This window comes from Melanerpes formicivorus, unplaced genomic scaffold (genome assembly GCF_026170545.1).
Source record: "Melanerpes formicivorus ecotype bairdi unplaced genomic scaffold, bMelFor1.0.p_v2 SCAF_8, whole genome shotgun sequence".
Taxonomy (NCBI): domain Eukaryota; kingdom Metazoa; phylum Chordata; class Aves; order Piciformes; family Picidae; genus Melanerpes; species Melanerpes formicivorus.
Window position 1 is genome coordinate 22910376 of NW_027142360.1, and position 21610 is coordinate 22931985.

The window sequence follows — 21610 nt, forward strand, 5'->3', positions numbered from 1 at the left end:
CCCAGACAGTCCTGACGTGAAGGTAAGCACAATTGTTTTCCAAAAGGTTTGATCCCATAATCCAGGAATCCATTTATCATAAATAGCCATTCAACAGCCTACTGTTGTGACAAACTCCTCTGGAATGAATCCAGCTCCAGAACTATGGCAAGCTAAAAATGATGTCTATTCCCATGGCTATAGACAGAGAGCTGCTACTCAGCAACAAAATGCACCACCAAATGACATAAAAATAGCCCCTCTGGAATTATTCAGTGTTTGGGACTTGTCATTTCATAGAGGTAAAAATGGATCCAGTTTGGCACAAAATATGCACAATATGCATTCACAGCTTTATAAATAGCATTGATAAAATTATATGTATAATTTTATCTTAAATGGATGCTGAGCAAACAGACAAAACAATCAACAAGAGCTTAGCACCCAAGTTTTGTTCTGAGGAGAAATTTTAATTGCTGGTAACGCCATAGATAACTCTAAGACTTCTGACTTAGAAAAGCAGATGTCAAAAGAGGCCTTTCTCCTTTCCCCCCCCCTCTTCTTTTGTTTCTTAAAGAGAGCTTTGGGGGGGGGGGGAAAGTTGCAACTACTGACATCATAGTCAATGTGATGTCTGTAAGGCAAAGAAGCAGCCTGGGCCCAAGTTGTCACCCCACACAAATTAATGCCACAGCTTTAGCTGTTCTGTTGGAGAGAGGTTTCCAAAAGCAGAGCTTTATATCACTTAAGGTCCCAGATTTTCCAAGTGGAGTTAACAAATGTAATGGAAATTCAGCTGCTGAAATGGTGCTTTGAGCCAGAACTGGGGTCAGTAGCTGGAACATAACTTGAATTGGAGCTTAAAGAAGCATTTGGGAACCATGCTCTTTGGCTTCCTTTCTTGTTATTCCTATTCCTTTCATCTCACTTGCTCTTGCAGCACTAATGAGGAGACAAAGCATTTGTACTGGTGGCTGAGGAAGAAGTGGTCTCATTGGGAGCTCCTGGACATCTTTCTTTTCCCATTTAGTGGCTTTGCTGAAAAGAAGCAAATACAAATCTGAAGGCCTTACTGCTGCCCTGCCCCGGGTTTTTGTGTCTGCCCTCTCTCCTCTGGAGCCTGGCTGCAGGCTGGGGGTCCTTCTTGCCTCTAAAGGTGCTCAGTCACGTCCCATAAAGGCAAAAGCCACATAGGGAAGGGTAAGAACAATGAGTGAGGAAGATGCTACCCCAAAGAAAAATACAGCATTGGAGCAGCAATGCAGCAGAACTCAGTGCAAGGCTTTAATATGAGAGGATGATGATTTTGTACGAGAATAGAACTGGTCTAGTGCACTTTCACACCTGTACTCATAGACCACTGGCATCCAAATGGTGGTTTATTCTGGGTCAGATTGCCACAGCCATCACTGACAGTCTCTGGTTGGTGACTACCCTCCAGAGGACTGACCCAAGACCTGCCAGGAAGTGCAAAGCGGAGAGCTGGATGTGTGCGGTGGAGGATGCCACTCCAACACAACATCACGCCTCAGAGCTGTGTTTGTAGAGCCTCAAGATCTAGTGAATGAGCAGAGATGGCTGTCCTGTCCTGACCAGGGGGATGAGGCAGTTTAAAAGCAGGATTTGACAGCTGAGGGGGTAGAATAAAATGGGCTTCCCAGAATGGTGCAGCAGCACAAGGCAGCAACCTCCCTGAGATCCTGAGATCATTCAAATTGTAATGCCTTCCCTTAGAGATCAACACTTAATAAACCCTTTTAATGGGCTATGACATTTTAATTTGGGGAAAAAAAAAGAAGAAAAAAGTACATTTGAAAAGAAAGGTTTTACACTTTTGGGATATGATTTCACAAAGCAAATAAATCTGGGGGGGGGAAAAAATTACCATTTCACTGAAATTATCAAATGGTTCCCAGGATAACTTTCCAATAGCACTAGGGTTTGTTAAGCTTCTCCATCTTAAGTATCCTGTAGCACAATCTCAAGCTTTAAGTCCAGTAAGGCAATTTGTTTGAGTGACACAGCGGCAGGAACAGCTTGAGCTGGGTGCCTAGACAGAGGAAGTCCAAAGAAAGAAATCCCTGGGCAGCTACACCTTTACAATCTGAATTCTCCACCCCTCTCATGACAGTTCTGACCAGCAGTTATATTAGGGTCTGGGGTCTTCCCATTCCTCATTTGGTCTCTTCATTGTCTCTATGTGGGCTGAATCTTCTGCTGATATGTGTAGTGACCTTTCTTGCTTCCTTATCTTCCAGCTCAAAATGGCTCCTGGGCTCTTTTTCCTTAACTAAGTAAAAGTTCAGCATTTCTAGGTGAAGATTCACAGCTTGCAGCCTAAGACTTCAGTATATTTAACTACTAATGCTAGACAAGTTAGGCTAAGCAAATTAATACTCCTTATTTCTTTACAGGTTCATCTTTCTGCTTCTTGAGGGGTCAGAGTGGTCTTGGTCAGAGAAATCAAAGGATAGACAAAAATGCCAGAGCTGTGCTTTGATGTTTTCCCACCTCTTGCTAAAGCAAGAAATACTGCCTGTTAATGTGATAAAAAGAGTGAGGCTAGCAGGAGATTTATGCCCTCCTGGAGACATGTGCTAGCTCTCCTCTGAGTTCTCTCATGCTATTTCCATGGCAACTCCATATAATGATAACTCCCACTGATTTTCTTCTTTTATCTGTTATTTTGGTCCCAGATAGTGAGGACGCTGAGGCATACATTTCTTTCTCACCATTTGATGCCCATTGACAACCAAAGTAAATAATGTCCTCATTCTTCAGACCTTTAGGAAGTACACTTAGTTCACAGCGCTTTCAAGAATTCACCTGCAGAGCTGGACAGAGCTGAGACAAGAAAATTAGTGCTACAGATGCTCAGAGGAAGCTGCAAAGGATGTATGCTCACTGTCAGCACAAGGTGATAGGATTACATCTCGCTTCTGCCTTTCTCCTCCCCTTGACTAGGGTGCTAGCTGGAGGCTAAGTAGGAGGCCGCAGTGTAATGGTAGGATGCGCGGTTTGGGTGCAGGGAGCTGCATCTCAACTGTCCTGCCCACAGAGACAGGAGGGTCTTTCTACCTTACTAGGGATTACTCCCATGCCCCTTCCTTCTGTTTGCGATTGCAAATCTGGTTCAGCTCATGAGACAAGGAGCAGGAACTTCTCCAAGTCAGAGCTGCAGACAGAGAAATCCTTGACCAAGTGTTTCTAACTCATGACTTACCCTCTTACGAAATCTCTGCAGCAAGCTGCTGCTGGCTGACTCCACAGAGCAGAAGTGTCAGGCATGAAGCTTCTTCTGGGAAACTTGTGCTTTCTTGATCTAGCTAATACAATCCAGGACAAGGCAAATTGTCAGGACCAGGATGGAGAATCTAGAGAAAGCTTGGAGTTCAGCTGCCAGTATGGGCTGCACACAGCTTCTGTGCCTGGGCTGCAATTCAGTCAATGCCAGGCAAGACAGGACAGTCTGAATGTGAAGCCTATCCCAATTGTCCTCTTACTTCATCCCCTGGGATCATGCTTTTTTTTTTTTTTTTTGGTTCTCCTTGTTTCTTCCTACAGAGAGGAGGGCACAGTAGTTTGAGTCCTTGCCTCTAAGCAGTTTGGGTTTCAATCTCTGAGTGACAAAGCAACTGACCTAGGTGTGTGGGTGAGCAGTCAGCGCAGCATGGTGGAAATCTGCTGTTGACATTGTCCCCTAAATGTAGGAAACAGCATTTTCCCAGCTTGATTGTATGACAGAAGGATAAATGTGGGAGATCCCCTGTAGGACTAGTAGAAATTCAATAGACAGATCAAACCCAAAATAGGACAATTCCAAATACCAGATCAGAGGCTGCCAATACAGATTCAAATCCAGAACTTTGTCCACATGTATTATGATGATCCTCATCAATCACAAACAATTCCCCATTCCCCAGCTCAGAAATAGGGTTGAAGCAGTGGGGTTAAACACAACAGCAAATCTCTGCTAAGAGGGAAGCCAAAGACACATTTCTAAATTCCTTGTATAAAAAGTTTTCAAAGTTCATGTGTTTTGATTCCTTAGGCAGTTGCTAAGACCAATATACCCATTAAAATTCTTTCAGCCTTAGACATGTGGGTGCTTCTGAATAGAATAGAATTAACCAGGTTGGAAGAGACCTTCAAGATCATCGTGTCCAACCTATCATCCAACACCACCTAATCAACTAAACCATGGCACCAAGCACCCCATCAAGTCTCTCCTTAAACACTTCCAGCGATGCTGACTCCACCACCTCCCTGCAGCACATTCCAATGGCCAATCTCTCTTTCTATGAAGAACTTCTTCCTAACATCCAGCCTAAATCTCCCCTGATGCAGCTTGAGACTGTGTCCTCTTGTTCTGGTGCTGGTTGCCTGGGAGAAGAGACCAACCCCCACCTGGCTACAACCTCCCTTCAGGTAGTTGTAGATAGTAATAAGGTCTCCTCTGAACCTCCTCTTCTCCAGGCTAAGCAGCCCCAGCTCCCTCAGCCTCTCCTCATAGGGCTTGTGCTTCAAACCCCTCCCCAGCTTTTTTGCCCTTCTCTGGACACCTTCCAGCAACTCAACATCTTTCCTAAACTGAGGGGACCAGAACTGGACACAGGACTCAAGGTGTGGCCTAACCAGTGCTGAGTACAGGGGCAGAATGACCTCCCTGCTCCTGCTGGCCACACTGTTCCTGATCCAGGACAGGATGCCACTGGCCCTCTTGGCCATCTGGGCACACTGCTGGCTCATGTTCAGCCTACTATCAACCAGTACCCCTAGGTCCCTTTCTGCCTAAAAGCAGAAAGTGGCAACTGAAGCCAAAGAAACTTTTGTCCTTGATTTTACCAGCAAAAAAAGTCACTTCCCCTCCTCACCTTTTTTGTCCCAGATTTTAACTTCAGATATATCATCATGCTTCTATTAATTTCAATGTGAGTATTGTATGCACAGTTGGAGGCAGAGCATGCTCCAAAAGCTGATTACATTTGAAGAGTGCACTATGAAAGAGAAATCAGGCTAGACACTGTCAAGGGTTTCATCTCTTTGGGATCCTGTAAAGGAGCATACAGCTTCTTTCAGCATTTGCTCATTCATTCAGTATAGACAAAGTTGATTCCACTTTGAGAGATTACCACCAGACAATAAAGACAGATGATATTCGGGAAAAAAAGAAAAAAGGCAAGATGCATAATGAATCTTGCAGAGAGAGGACCTTCCCCCCCGCCTCCTCCCACTGCACCTGTCTCCAGGATTTGGAAAGAATCACTTGTAGCTGCAGCCAGGGCTGCACACCTGGGTAAATCTGGGTTTAGGACTCCTCCTATCGGATGAAAAACGTGGCAGCCGCCAAAACGCGAAGCACTGAGCTGGTGTGAACTCATTCGAACGCCTTCAATCACTTAAAAACGGTTCATGATATATCTGCCTGCGTTCTGAGTAACTCGGGAGAAAACGAATCGTCTGTCCGCGGTGGCTGCGGATCTCCCCAGTGCCCCCACCTGGTTCCTGAAAGATTTCCATGCTACAGGAAAACGGCCGCTTAAAAATCAGTTTTCAGGTCTTCACATGGGACAGGTTTCAGTTCGTCTTTCAGAGAACACACCAAAGCCCAGCGGCTAGCACAGCCGGTCTCCTCCTAGGGCAGCAGCAGGGCAGAGGGGAGGGTGGCACTAATAGTGCGATGCTGTGAGAGCTGCAGAGGCAGCTCCCAGGTTATTTGAAGCAGCATCATAACTGCCTCACAGTCCTTCCAGCAGCCACAGTCCTTCCAGCAGCCTAGCAGCTGCCCATTCTGTAGAGAATGTGGGCTGTTTAGTCTGGAGAAGAGAAGACTGAGAGGGGATCTGATCAAAGTCTATCAATATCTGAGGGGTGGGTGTCAAGTGGAGGGGGCCGAGTTCTTTTACATGGTGCACAGTAATAAGACAAGGGACGAGGGGTACAAGCTTGAACATAGAAGGTTTCACCTCACCATGAGGTGAAACTTTTTTACTCTGAGGGTGCTGGAACCCTGGAGCAGGCTGCCCAGAGAGGTTGTGGAGTCTCCTTCTCTGGACACATTTAAAACCTGTCTGGACGCATTCTTGTGCAAACTACCCTGGGTCATCCTGCTTTGGCAGGGGATTTGGACCCGGAGGGCCCTTCCAACCCCTAATGTACTGTGATACTGTGATACTGTGAACACATCCTGGCCCACTGGACTCCTGTCTCACAACCCTATAGCTTGCTATGCTGCCAGAAGGTCACAGATAGGTCTATCATGCTGGAAAAATCCTTATGCTTTCATCTTGCCTGCAGACTACTCAGCAGAGCCAACCAGATACATTCATACATTTTACTGTCCTTTTCCCTTCAAATCAGCACACACTTCCTTGCATCAGTGACTACATCTGCTTGTAAAGTGACTTGCACTGAAGAGCTAGGCAATTAATTAGTCCTGCCCCTGACAAGGTCTCATCTTACACAAATCATTTGCCATTTTAAATCCAAAAGTCTGGGTGTAACAAGGGGAACCATAACACAGCCTTGATATATAGTGAGACTGGTGGTGATGGGTATGGAGAAGTGATACAGGTCATGTTATATACCTGCAGCTCCTTGCACTGCTCTCTGTGTAATAAAATTGCCCTGCCCATATAACTGATAGGCATCACTGGCTCTGACACTGGGGATCTCCTGTCCTTCTGACTGGCACAGTCCCACCTAGGCATGTCCAGGAGCTTGGTGGCCACCATCTGAGAGGCTGGACAGAATGGTGAGTGGAGCTGGTGAGATGTTATCTGTCTGGACAGCCAGGCTGCCAGAAACATGTCCACTTGCCCCCAGTGACTCTCCATCTTCTATGACTGCATGGAGCCCCAGGAATCTGGAGCCTAGGGTCTAGGGCACTGAGTGATCCTCCTTGCCCATAAACACCTCACCAAGGCTGAGCAGGAGCCTCTCCAGGCAGTGATTTGTCTCCAGCAGGCTGTCAGGAAGAGGTTAGCTGAAGTCCAACCAAACAGTGCTTAAAATAAAACAATTTCAGAGATGAGCTTTTTGTATTGCTGCATAAAACAAGCTGAGCGTCACAGTGGAAAAAAAAGCTCCCATTTTTAGGCTGGAAAGTTTTAGTTGCTTTTGGGTTTCAGGGTGGTTTGTTGTTTTTTTGTTTTGTTTTTATGTTGGAACATGCTGAGTCAGATCATTTCATGGGAGCAAAACTGCAAATGCTACCAAGATTCAATGAAGGGCTGTGAAATATCTTTTGTTTCAAATGGGTTTAATATTTAACACGTTCGTGGTATGCAGACGGGTTGCTTTAGTTTTGCTTTTAATTACAATAAGGAACCCAGCGTGTTTTGCTTTGACCCCAGCGAGGTGCAGCCCCTCAGCCTGCGACAGGAGCAACCCCCCCCGCCCGCCGCCTCCGCCTCTGGAGCGGCAGCTCTAGGCTCAGCGTGGCAATGGCGCCCTCTAGCGGTCACTGCCGGAACGCCAGGAGGCGTCTGCCTGTCGGGTCCAGATCTTGCCGGCAGCTCTGCCCGCGGCTCCTCCTCGCAACCGACAATTTCCACCTTGCCTCTGTTTCCTCTGAGGACCCAGACATCCGAAACTGGGGCCCTCAACACAGGAAGGACGTGACCCTGCTGGAGCGAGTCCAGAGGAGGGCCACAAAGATGATCAGAGGGCTGGAGCACCTCTCCTGGGAAGACAAGCTGAGAGAGATGGAGTTGTTCAGCCTGGAGAAGAGATGGCTCCAGGGACACCTTAGAGAAGCCTTCCAGTACTTGAAGTGGACCTAAAAGAAAGCTAGGGAGGGACTGTTTAGAAGGGCATGCAGTGATAGGATGAGGATGACCTGGAGCTGGGAAAATTTAGGTTGGACATTCAAAAGAAGTTATTTATAGTGAGGGTAGAGAAACACTGCAACAGGTTGCCCAGAGATGTGGTGGAGGCCACATCCCTGGAGACATTCAAGGCCAAATTTGATGGGACCATGAACAACCTCATCTAGTTGGAGGTGTCCCTGCACACTGCAGGAGTGCTGGATAAGATGACCCTCAAGTGTCCCTTCCAACCCAATGTATTCTATGGTTCTAAAACCAGCCTCCTCCATGTTTTTGAGGTGGGTTACTTTCACTCTTGCCAGAATTAGCCTGTGGGATGTGCTCCACTGAGCTGGAGACCCGGACCCTGAAAGCACCTCAGCCCCTGTATTCTGCTTTAGTCCCTTGGCACCAGTCTCAGGTGTTTGGTTTAGGGGCTGAGCTTACAGCTGGCTCCTACTGCTTGAGTCTGCCTCTCTGTTCTGATTATGGAGGGGTCCTGGCGTGATTGACACCAAGATGCCTAATTTCTGAGAGTCAAACATGCACTTGTTTAGTCAGGTCAAGCCAGTAATGAGTTGATTTGTGGGAAAATGTGCTTTCTTCCAGCACTGAGCAGCACCAGAGCCAAAGATGATATCCATATCCCTTTCTCTCCATAACTGTAATCTCATCCAACATTTTCAGCACTTCTTCACACTCCTGCTCCAGCATTTGAACCTCACTGTGGACTATTCTTGGGGGAGAAACAGCAGACAGCACCATATGCTGGAGGCACAGCATTCTGTTTCAGCTTTTGACTAATTCATTAGAGAACAAGTTGCCCATTTTGTAAGCCACAGCCTTTGCTTGCTCCTCAAATGCACCTGTTACTGGTTTGACAGGAGACACCACTCAGCCAGGCAAAGCCCTGATTAACTCATGGAGATAAATCCAGATAAGATCAGCCTGGCTGGGAGGGCAGCTCCTGCTCCAGGACTGGCACTTCAGAAAGCCTTTTGCAGATAATGGCTCTCATATCTCTCATGGTGCTTCGCTCGTCACCATAGCAAAGGCAAAGCAAACACCAATTTCCCTAGAAACTGCGGGCAGCAGGGCATGTTGACTTTAAGGGAGGGAAAGGATTCCACACAGGACAGTACTGGGTGCAAAATGGTGAGTGTACTGCAGGCAGGGAGAGCGGACAGGACAAGTTCCAGATACACAGGAACAAAGGTGACCAGAGTAGGGAAAGGACTCACAGGAGAAACTCCCACAACCACTGTCCTGCGTTGCTTAGTGCAGCAGCAAAGTCTGGCATGTCCCAGTAAGGGCACAGATTCATTCAGCACAGCTGGTCACCAATATTTAGAATCACAGAATTGTTAGGGTTGGAAGGGACCTCAAGGATCATCTAGTTCCAACCCCTCCTGCCATGGGCAGGGACACCTCACACTAGATTGGGTTGCTCAGAGCCACATACATACACACACACACACACACACACACATCCAGCCTGGCCTTAAAAACCTCCAAGGATGAGGCTTCCACCACCTCCCTGGGCAACCTGTTCCAGTGTCTCACCACCCTCATGGGGAAGAACTTCTTCCTAACATCCAATCTGAATCTACCCATTTCTATTTTTGTTGCATTCCCCCTAGTCTTATCACTCCCTGACTCCCTAAAAAGTCCCTGTAGGCCCCCTTCAGATACTGGAAGGCCACAATTAGGTCTCCTCAGAGCCTTCTCTTCTCCAGACTGAACAGCCCCAACTCTCAATCTGTCTTCACAGGAGAGGAGCTCCAGCCCTCTGCTCATCCTCATGGACCTTCTCTGGACACATTCCAGCATGTCCAGATCCTTCTTGTAGTAGGGGCTCCAGAACTGGATGCAGTTCACCCATCCTAGCCTGAGTGGATTGATGCAGACTAGCTGGTACCCAAGGCTAGCTGCCACCAGGCACACCTCCACTTTGCATTCAGAACCCCCAAGAAGCAGGCATATGATAGCAAGGGCCCTGCTGCTGCAGCGCTCAGCTTGTGAGTGGCACTGGTTGCCATTTCTGGCACCTGCCAGAAACCACTGGCCTTGGCCATGGAACCTCAAGACTGTTCAGTCCCTTCTATTTGTAACCATACAAGCTCCTCCAGGGCAAAGGGAGGAGCTGGTGATGGGGAAAATTAACCTAAAGAGGGCATTACCCCGTGGTGCATGCTCGTGGCAATGTACACCAACAACATACTGTGCTGCATGAGTAAGGGTGAGGTCAACAAGGTGAGGGAGCTGGTTACTCCCCTTTCTGTAGCACTTGTGACGCCATATCTAGAGTACTATTGACATTTTGGCTCTCTGCAACAGAGCTTGATCAAGTGGAACAAGTCTGGAGTGGTGGGCCACCAAGATGGCTGGGGGCTACTTGGAGCATGTTGCTGGGAGGAGAGGCTGAGGGACCTGCTCAGCCATGAGAGGAAAGGCTAAGGGGATCCAGTTGCTCTTGTCTATTATGTAAATGGAAGCTATGGATTAAGTAAATTGTGCTTAGGCTTTTGTTAGAGGTGCACAGTGGAGGGACTTAGAAGTTGTCAACTGCTTCCTGCCACCCCAGGAAACCAACACTTGCTTCGTTGGTCCATGGTCAGCCTGGCATACCTGCCTCCAGAGCCCAAAGGAGAATGCAACCCAACTGCAGCCCTGATGACTGGCAGTGTGCTCCTCACTGCCTACAACCAGTCCCTGGCATCTCCTGCTGCAGCTGAGGAAGGGAGAGTCATTTACCAGGGCAAATATATGTAGATGTTTTTCTGGTTTAAAAGTTTCTTCCCCCTCTTCACTGTGGTCTCTTGGTGATGGGGAAGAGGTTGGAAGTAACTTGAAGTGCTTGTGGGGAGAGGGTGAATCCCTCCCAGAGGAACACCTTGTCTAGGGAGGGTGGTGCTGGCACCCTCTGCCAAAAGGGGATATTTTTTGGCAAGCTGCAAATTATTTGGGAGCTGAATCCAGCAATGTCTTTCCTCATCTCAGGTCCAGCACCACAGGCCTGGGCCTGTGCTTCAAGGGTTTATTGTACCCTCTGTGACTATGCCTGGATGGGCATGTGGACACCCTGGCAAGGCTGTAGGTTGGTGACCCTGAAGGTCCTGTGTCTCAACCATGCCTCTGCTGTTCTCTGATATTTTCCCATGACATTGCTGACCTGAAGTTCAGCTGAGTTTATCTCACCTCCCAATAATCCTGGCTGCTTTCATAATCCACTTGTGCTCTGTGTCAACCTTTCCCCAGTATGTACATTTCTGGTGCTCTGGTCTCCTCAAAAAGGGAGAGGAAGGACTGGAAACCTGAGAGACCTGAAGGCAGTGAACCTGCAAGCCCCCCCACCAAGAGAGCCCTTTGCAGGAGAGAGAGAGTAGGAATGAGTCTCACTGGGTTTACTGGTCTTCCAGTGGGCAGGTTTAAAGAAAAAACAACACAAGGATCAGGCAACCTTCCTGCCTCCTCCAGTCACTTGTTCCTTTTGGGTGTAGCCTGCCTGGCCCCACTAGTTTAGGATTTTCCTGGGATGTGTGTGTGACTAACTGCTCAGCTGATTTGGTTTAAGTTCAGTTCTAAGTAAAGAGGAAACTTTCCAAGGTGTGAGAAACCTGCAGCGTGGTACCACCCCTTTCCCACCAGTGCCAAGCCCCACAGAAGTTTGTATTTGATTTGGCATTTAATTCAGCCCTCACCCAAAGCTGCCTTAACATGGACCAAGTGCAAGATAACTCTAGGGAGATTAGTCTTGGTGTCACCACAGAGGTTTAAAAAAGAAAAATTACTTTAAAAGGCACAGCAAATCTGTGGAAGGAGATTTTCACTCTCTGCCAAGTGGTTTTCACAGCAGCAACCAAGTAATCAAGAAAATCTCCATGTCCTGGATCAAGGGGAGTGCATATGCTATCCCTCATCCACCCTAGTTCTGCTGCTTCTGGGGCCAAGGTGCATTTAAGAGGCACTTTCTAGACTGTGGCAGTCAGTGAAGGAGTTGATAAGTGTCTGGGATGTGAAAACACTTATGATAAGAGCACTCTTTGCTCTTTTTGTCTTGCGTTAGTGTGTCCCTGTGCTTTGCCAGACTGCACTGAAGCAGGGCAGCTGGCTCTGCTTTCACTCATTTTTGGCTTCTCCTGGGACACACTCTAGCTACAGTTAAGCCCTCAGTGGCACCACAACAGCTTGAAAACCTAATTTCTTGAAAGTTCAGAATTGTTTCAAGCATATCCCTTCTACCTTCAATCTGCAAGTCAACAACTTCCACCATGGCTTCACATACACTAGTTCATTATGGTTGAGTTTTCTCTCCCATCTTCTGTGTTACATAGGTAGAACTGTGTAGGTGAAGGGGAAAGGAAGAGGTGAAGGTAGACAAAGACATGATGTTCTGTGATGCATAATGCCTAGGAGGGCAATTTCTTGTGCCAAGGGATCCGGAAGACCCAAATGTTCCTGTGTTGCCATTCAGTGCTGCTGGGGAAGGCATATTCTAGACAGCACTGTGCCTGAGGAAGGAGGTTTGCCTGCCAAGAGCATATGGATATGTGGTAGCATAACATGCCATGTAAAAGCTCTTGGGAGAAGAAGCCTCTAAAATGGAAGATCACAGCCTTGTGCCACCAGGAGGGCTTTAAAAATGATTACTATTATCGTTAGCATCATCACCACCATCATCGTCTTCATCATCATCATCATCATTTTGCTTTGATATTGTTTCAGTTTTCAGATAAAAATAATACATGTGTTCAGAACATCAGAAAGACATCTTCTGCAAGCTGAATTAAGTACCTACAAACTCCTTTTCTAGTCCTGATTATGCAAGCACCCAGCAAGAGACAATTGAATAAATAAAAGGATACAGAAGCAGCAGACACATGAGGTGATGAAGAGATCACATCCTTTCTCCTGCATTTGCTTACTGTAGCTTATGTTTACAGTACTTCATTTCTTAAGAACTTCTAACATTGAGCCAGCTTTTGTTTGGTGGGTTGATTTTGGGTTGTTTTGCAAGAAAAGTAGCATGGAGAAAGTACTAAACCTCTTCCGCACCCACAAAGATTCACAGATTGCATCAGGTTGGAAGGGACCCTCAAGGGTTGGAACCTCATCCAACCCCACCCTGCAGTGAGCAAGGGACATCTCCAACTAGATTAGGTTGCTCAGGGCCCCATTAAGTTTGACCCTGAGTATCTCCAGGGATGGGGCCTCAAGCACATCTCTGAGCAATCTGTTCCAGTATTTCACCACTTGTATTGTAAGGAACTCCTTCCTAATGTCTGGTCAAAATCCACCCTGCTCCAGTTTAGAATCATTGTCCCTCGTCCTGTCACTGCAAGTCCTTCTAAACAGTCCTTCCCCAGCCTTCCTGTAGGTGCCCTTCAGATATTGAAATACAGCTATAAGATCACTGATCTCTAGTCCTCAGCTGTGAAAAAGCCAGCTTCACTTTGCTGTTTGCCCCACAGCTGCCATCTCCTAGGTGGCCCACTTCAACTCATGGAGACCTGCTGCTGTCAGCCCACCGGCCATTAGAGGAATCACATTCTTGAGGAAGAACACCAACCTCTTGTAGTCAGGCTATTTGGGATTTTATTAATTAAATATTCCATGTACAAAGTACCAAATAAATACATAGCTGTGTCAGACACCAGTGTACCATACACACCCACTTGGGGAGCTCTGTGTTTTTACATATGAAATATCATGGAGAGCTATTTACCAAATGCAAAGCAGGCTACAGAGTGATTCAGCTCTGCAGACTCATTGCTCATTGCCAGGGTGCAGTCCACACAGAACACACACACATACACACACACACACACATTCCTGGCAAGAAGGGTGTCCACCCTCCACAACCTATCTACTTGGGAAATGTTTGTGTTAATGCCACAGACACACTCTGGAAGAGACAGAGCTCCAAGGTGCATGGGATTAAATCCCACCAGGGTATTGCAAGCAGCTGCAAGAAGGAAGAGGTTTTGTCTGCAGGGGTGCACAGGCTGGGGTGGCAGGGGTGGGAAGGGAGGGTTTATGAAGTTGGAGAGCTCAGCTGGAGCATGTGGTCAGAAGTTAAGAGCTAGGAGGGAGGCTGATGCCAGAGCACAAATCAAAAAATGTGTCAGGGCAAATAAATGTAGATGTTTTCCTGGGTTTAAATTTTCTTCCCCCTCTTCACTGTGGTCTCTTGGTGATAAGGAAGGGGTTGGAAGTGAATATGAAGAAGAGAAAAAGAATACCCTTTCTCTCTGTCTTTCCTCTACTGGTTTCTGAAGGAGAATCAGGCAGGGATGGGAGTGGGTACAAAAGTAATGGTAGATAGAGAAGGGCTGTCCTTGGTAGTACCTGAGATGTGTTCACAGGTGGGCAGGAGTGTGGATGTGTAGGCATGATGCTCCTGCTTATGCCTCTTCTCCCATCAGATGTGGCATGCAAGCATCTCCATGAGCTGATCAAAGTGAGTCCTGGCTGGCACAGAGCCAGCTGCAGACCTGGCTGATGATCTTCCTGCTGCTCTAGCACTACAGCATTCCTGCTGAAAATAGGCCAGGACAGGCTCTTCCCAGCACGTTCCTCTGTCAGAAGAGATGAGCTCCATTCCACACAGAAACAGTGAGCAGGGACAGGATGGCTAGAGCAGTGTCTGAAAGCTGTGTTTGAGGAATGAGAGGCATCTACGAGGGTGCTTGTGCGGAGAAAAGAGGACCCTTCTCCTCTTATGTCATTGTGGGTTGATTGTCTCTTCTGCCAGATAACTCATCCATCATCACATGGCCCATGCCCCACGCCCTTGCTGACAGGCACTTAGTCTCTTTGCTTGCTGCAGACCTGCTACATGGGGCCTTTACCACCAGTGTAGTCATGGTATGGGCTTGTCCGGGCCTTGGGTCGAGGGATGGAGAAATCATTTTGGGGGTCGATGGTCTGGAAAGAGAGCACAGAAGTCTTTACCTTTCCAAACTGGAGAGAAGTAATAGCATGGGGGTTTTAAAACTCCAACAAGTAAAACAAAGCAGGGGAGGGAGAAACAGAGCTGAAGGTTTCCTGAGAGCCTGATCAATGGGGCTGTGGAAGAAGATCCTGGCACCACAAACCAGCAACGGAGACATGTCACTGGAGTGTATGTGGGAACAAGATGTGAGCTATTAGACCTGGCTGGGCTGTGATCTGAAGGAGAGGATTGGTGAATGGACATGACGACACACGGAGTGCCCACTCCAGATCAGCACTGCAACTGCCAGTGATTGCTGGTGGGAATATACTCAGGGCATAGGCTGGGAAAAGAAGCATGATCTCCTGGGGAAAGGGCACAGTCCGATGCAGAAACTGTCTTCAAAGAGATTGATTTGTATGCACACATCCAGAAGCACTGAAACCCACACCCTCAGACTTTGCCCTGGACCACCCCCCACAGCCCCATCTCCTTATGTTCAGCCACAGGTATTTCCATGAACACATCATTCAGATCCATGCAAAGCATTGGTCTGCTGCTACAGAGCCTGGTCTAGAACCGTCTCTCTTTGCCTGCTCTCCTTCTCTGCAGTGCCTGAACAATAGCCTATGTGTGGTGAAACAGGTGAAGTGGAGCATGAACTTACCTTCATCTGAAAGTGAGAAGAGTATGGGGAGTAGCTGAGATTTCCTGTGCCTCCTGAGTCACAAGACAAGAGAGGTAGAAAGTTAGTTAGTTTTCTATGGTAGCTTGGAAGTAGCATACCAAGGGAGACTCAAAGGGCCTGTGGCTACATTAGTAGCTGCTTTTAGACTGATGAAACCATGCAATATGCAGGTAGGAATGGGTTAAAATCCACTGGTGACTTTTTAAATATTCCTGAAAGCAGGAATGAGTGGTATGTAAATAACAGGACATAGATGGCCTTGGAGTTTAGACATCTATTGCCTCACAATTACTGTCACCACTATCAGCCAAATCCCTCCCACCTGAATGTACAAGACCCTCTCTGTGGTGTTCCCTGCGAGACTGCAGCCCTTCTCAGCTATTCTTTAACAACCTGGAGGTCTGACTCCAGGGGATGTATGTGATCTCAGCAGCAGACCCACAGGCACTGCAGTCACATCTACCCACAGGCAGTGCAGTCACATCCAACCACAGATTAGGGAACCCTTGTCCAGGTAAGCATGAGACTCATACAGAAAAGTAAGATGTCCTTGGATGGGTTCATTTTTAGATGGATAATGGGAACCAGACTAGAACTGGAATAAATAATCTCCAAGGTATAACCTGGAGAGGTCTGAAGAGCTGGAGCATTGCTGAGAAACAAACAAAAGAAGTCCTGAATTTTGACATGGACTTCCCAGACATAAGAGAATTGGAAGGAGTCATGTCTCAGCCCTGACACACAGTAAGTCTCTTACTCAGTCACTCCTCCTACATATCTTTGGCTTTGCATTGGTTCTTATTCTTTTCCCTTTGGTCTGGAGATTCTCTTTCACTTGTACTTCTGAAGTTTCATCAGTCCAATCCTTGTTTTCTATCTCTAAATTATCCATCATCTTCAAATCTTTTCTTTGGCTCCTAAGTGGTGCCTGTGCTTAGGGCTGGGGGAGAGTGGAGTTGTTCCTTTCATCCTACCTTGCACAATTTCGTCTTGGGTGTAGGCACGGTTGTCCACTCCAGTTGTCTGCTTTATGAGCTTGGGTTGGCAGAGGTTATTTTCTGGAGGGTAGTCCTCCAGCCTCAGAGGAGCAGTGAGGAAACAAATTTCAGGGATGATATACATAATCAGAAAGATCCATCCATTGGACACCAAAGCAATGGCCATGACAGGATCATCCCAGTCAGGTTTATCTAAAACTGTGTTGCCTTTTGTGAGCATAGTGATCCACACGACCCAAATGGCAATCGAAAACAGGACAGTGACAAAGATGTGTGCCCCATGCCTTTTCCAGCCTTTGTATGGCCCACAGAATGTGAACATGGACACCAAGAAGGTCAGGGCCATCAAGAAGAGCACGTAGATCAACAGCATGACAAAGTCCTTGTTGGCATCCTCTCGAAGCATTTTCAGAAATGCGTCTCTCTGGTTTACTAGCATGGTGACTAAGTACTCAATGTTGATCACCACTTGTACCAGGAGAAAGGAAAAAATGAGGAGCAGCAAGACCAGCCAGGAGAAGGGTTTTCTTCCTCTCACTAGCTTGCTGAGGTTGCAGGCATGGGTGAGGAGGCATGCAAAGCAGAGAGCAAAGATTACTCCAAAGAGGAAGAAGCGAGTAGGGCGAGTCGTGTCAGTGAGCTTAATGATGAAGGCAAAAGTGAGACCAAAAACGCCAAGTGTGCCTAAGAGAAAGAAGAAATAGATGGAGATCATGTGCCTCTTGCTGTTGTCTTGGACTTTGCAGATGAGAAAGAAAAGTGAGCAGATAAGGAAAATGGTGATGAGGACACCAGCTGCAGCCAGTGACTCTAGGACAATCCCCCATGCCATCTGCACGTCACAGAGCAGGTAATAGTCATCACCGATGTTGCTGCAGCCTTGTGGAGGTGGTGATGTTGTCATCCTCTCACCTTCTTGAATAGCCTCCCTGTGAAATGTTTCCCCAAAGCTGCAGAATAAGAAAAGGCACAAGCTGTTGTATCAACCATCCAGGTGCTGCCAGCAGTGGGGAAGGAGAGGCAGGAGAGACCTCCATCCCCACTTCACCAAAGTGCTAAGGACATAGAGGTGTGTGAGCAGAGCCAGCCCCTTGTTTGGCATTGGCTGTCTATCAAGGGCAAGCCAAGCCCCTTAGCAGGAGACAATTCACCTTGCATGTCCTCTGCACCATGCCTGTGGTTGTGCAATGTCGTAGGAGCATGGGAAGCAGGGAGAAGGTAGAGGCTCTTTCTCAAGCATTAGCTTGGTGCCCTGCAGCACAGAGACAGAGCTAGTCTGTCACTTTTATGATACAAGAGCAGCTGTTAGTCATAAAACAGTTTGCACTCTTTTGACAAGTTCAAACAACATCAGTCCTCTGCATGAGATGAGCAATGCTGAACAGGAAACTCATTACTCTTTCTTTTCCATCTTTTACTTGCTCTGAAACACTCTTACGAGTATGAATGACAGGGAACTTTTAACTGCCTTTTACCCTACAGATAACTAACCTAGATGCCTTCAGCATAGATATTCTCAGCCCAAATTAAACAGCAAAGATAGGCTACCAACCATGAGCCCTAAACTCGCATTCCTCCTCCTTCGTGGCAGCACAGCAATAAGAACTGTTTTGAAGACCTCAGTCTCCTCCCCAGGATATTGCTTTATGCTAGCTAGAATCCTGGCATGTCAGAGTTAGTGCTGTTCATTGCATGAGAAGCAGCCACCAAGTTCCTGCTTCAGGAGTCCATGAGACAAAGATGGACAAGGTCTCTAACGCACCCAGCACATTCCTGCTGTCTCGTCACGAGGAGTTGTGCTGTGTAAGCCTGGTTTAAGCCTGTCTTGCCAGGGGATAAGAGGAATTTTTAGGTGAGCTCTGCTCATTGCCAGAGGCAATTGAGTTACCTACTTCCTTGGGAGCTTGAAGCATATGAAGAAACATATGAAGAGACATTGGATGGTTGTGGCCCAAGACACAGGCATTGAGTGAGTTTAGATCCCGGAATTTAGATACAATATCAGCAAGAAACTTGGGGGGAATCTTGCCTTATTGGTGATCCACACTGGAAAACTAAAGACTTTCTTGTCTGATGCATAAAGAAAAAAGCTGACTTTGCAAAACCTAGTCTTTAGTGCTCACCCTGCCATTTGCCTCACTTTTCTCCTTTCAGAACAACATCCTGCAGTTATGAGGCTGGATCTGAAACCCTTCCAACTGATTTTAGGGAGCACAGGTGTGGTGGGTTGAAATTCCACCCCCAACATTAAATTTGCCAGACCAGCTCAGTTAAGTCTTCAATAAATAGCTGTTGAGCTGATGAAAGGATGAGCAAAGGGGGAAAATATCACTGACTCACTCTCAGCCCCACGTACGCCTCAATGTGACCTGCCTATAAAGAGTGGAATACTTCTCCCAGCTTTCAGCCTCACTATGTAAACGGAGGATGCGTGCAGCTCTTCAAAAAGATGGCTACAATAAAATGCAAATTATTCAAACATGCAGGGACTCTGGACTCCCATGGAGAGAAGAGAATTAGTGAATAACAAATGCAGGAGCGTTCTCAAATTGTTGCTCATAAAGTATTGGGGATTTACGATCTCTCGCACAAATAGCTGAGAGCTATCTGGACATTTATGAGTAATAAATTACAAATCTTTCTGGAAATTTGGAGAGCAAATGCTACAGTTATAACCACAGACATTTGCTGCTGATCATATTGGCTTATCTATTCACAGCTCTGTCAGATACAGACCAGTGCCTGCTGTCATGGCACGTGGAAAGCCCAGAGTGGCAGCGTGAGACCTCAGGGCAGCACAGAGCACCCCCCCATGGCTTTGAGTCCTGACTGGTGCTTACTGCAAGTGGTACTTGCCACAGTCAGCTGCCATGGCTCTTGGAACAAATAGGATGGACAGAATCTCACTGCCTTGAAAAACTGGGCCACTTGTGCTGAGTTTTACTCCCTTTTAAAAAATTATTATTCCTTTTTTAACACCCTCCCAGGGTAGATGCCCTATGAGGCATGAAGGGTCTCTGCCCTGTCTCATGGATGAGAGTTGTTCCCTCAGAAGCTGAGTCTGCCTCATCCAGCACTTGCAGAAGTGTCTGGAGTTTTCCATGGGCCCTGCAGGCTGTGTAAGGGAGGTTGTGCTAGGGTAACTTCACAGCTCACCCCAAATCATGCTTCTTGCTTCAGTGCTGAGACTTCTCCCTCCGGCTTGAACCTCCTCCCTCATTCTTACTTGTGCATAAAATACACCCAGCCAGCCACGAATTTCAAACCATTTCCCAGGAAAGTCTGCCATAACTCCCCTCAGCTCTAGCTGGCAATCCCATGCTCGAGTCAAGGGTGGGAAGCATTCTGTTTGCCGTGGCACTCCATGCCCCTGGTCACCTACCCCCACCCAGCGCCACGCTCTTGCACACCATCTCATCCCAGCCGCAGGAGGCAGGTGTGCCCTGGATCTTGTAGGACATCGCCTTGAATTACCTTTCTGGCTCCTGCCTGGAGAAGGCAACAGGGAGGCTCCGGCTAGAGCAGGCAAGTTCCCAGGGCACCAGTAACACAGTCACCTCCGCTTCTGCAACCCCGGATGAGAAGCAGCCCCGCGCCGGCCCTCCTTGGGAGCTTTAACAGCTGGAGGGCTGGGGAGGTGTGGCTGAGCACGCCTAGTCCAGTTCCACCGCCTCTCCTCTCCTCTCCGACGGGACACGGCTATGAAAATACGGTCCCCGTGCCAGGAAATGAAGTAAGGCCTCCTGACGTCACAGGGGCACTCACCCCTTCGTCGGGGTGGAGATGGAGCCGCTGCCTGTCCCAGCCCTGGGACAGGATTGAATGGTGCTCAGGCAAGCGCCTGAATGAGGTGCTCCTTTGTTTGCCTCCTGGCACCCGTGGGTGGGGATGGTGGCTATGAATAGCAGAGTATCCTCTCCCTGCTCCCAGCCTTTTGTGGGTTCTGCATGCTTTCAATGGCCAGCTAACTGCTTGTGAGGTGGAAGACAAGGAGGTGGTGAGATGCATGCAAACCACAGTATTGGAAGGAGAGGGACTGCAAGCCTGGCCTCAGAAACAGTTTTCCTTGGGACTCTTGCTGGGTGCTGTGTCTGTGTGCAGGGTCAGGTCTGCTCTGCTCATTCTTCCCACCCATGCCAGTGAGAGCCATGGGCTCTTGTTCTGAAAAGGGCAGTTTGCCTTTGCTGGTGCGTGTCTCAGCCCAGCCCTGCTGTCTGCAGGTGTCTGCGGGCGCTGAGTCACTTTGTCCAAACTGCTGGCCCCGAGAGTTAAGGAATGAAGGCAATGACAAATTCCCCCTTGCTCTACATTGTGCCTGACACACCTATCACAGCAATCCCATCCAAAAGCCCTGGGTATCTCTAACATGTTCATGACTTCATGTGTTATTTTAAATATTACTCACTGAGAGTATTTTATTAAGCTGATTAAGGAATTGGCATCAGGGACTCTCCACACCAAACACTCAGTCCCTGCACACAGCCCCCAAGCCTGCAAATCCCTCCCACCTCATAATGGTTGTGCTCCTTCCCAGAAGTGGGGGAGCAGCTGTAGCTTGTGCTGAGGTCTGACTGACCAGGGTTGTCTCATCTGCATGCCAGTTTTGTTTGTGTGTTTATTTTAGAGCCCCTGGTTTAATTCATGGTACTGATCCCTTATGAATGAGCACAAAACTCACACAAGAAAGTCTCTCCTGCACATGCCCTAGAAGTACAGAGTGGCTCATCAAGTGAAAAGCAACTCTAAGGTGCAGTCACTTCAGAGGGGGCCATGTGAAGTCCTTGAACAGTCCCTCACATCCCTCCTACTTTCATTCCAGTGTAAAATCCTGGGACTTCCCAGGAAAGGTTACACCAGGTTTCTTTGCATGAAATTAACCTTAACTTCAAAGTAGGTTGCAGGCTCAGCGAGCCAGCCAAAAAAGAGGCAGCTGTGGAAAATGAGAGGGAGAAAGAATTGATGGAGATTTTAGCACCAGCTCAGTGGGACTCAGTATGTCTAGAAAAACATCCTAAGAAACTTTCAAAGGTCACTGGACACTGCCAGCCTATTTGCATCACGTCAGAACGCATTATGGACTGCCAGCTACTTCCCTGCATTTACACAGACACACAAGCCCCCATGGAAGGCAGCATGTCAAATTGTATTAGAAGGGAAAAAGGAAAGACAAAAAGGAGTAACACTGGCAGCTTCCAGAATACCT

The 21610-nt window shown here is 47.6% G+C and overlaps 1 protein-coding gene across 1 annotated transcript; it reads right to left on the reverse strand.

The window, feature by feature from the left end:
- Positions 1-13365: 13365 nt before the first annotated feature.
- Positions 13366-20075, reverse strand: LOC137443176 (retinoic acid-induced protein 3-like). Its single transcript, XM_068142644.1, has 4 exons — positions 19882-20075; positions 16384-17357; positions 15389-15441; positions 13366-14714 (listed from the first exon to the last, which is right to left on the reverse strand). The coding sequence occupies exons 2-4, from the start codon at positions 17309-17311 to the stop codon at positions 14622-14624; spliced, it is 1074 nt and encodes a 357-aa protein (XP_067998745.1). The 5' UTR covers positions 17312-17357; positions 19882-20075; the 3' UTR covers positions 13366-14621.
- Between the last annotated feature and the right edge of the window lie 1535 nt (positions 20076-21610).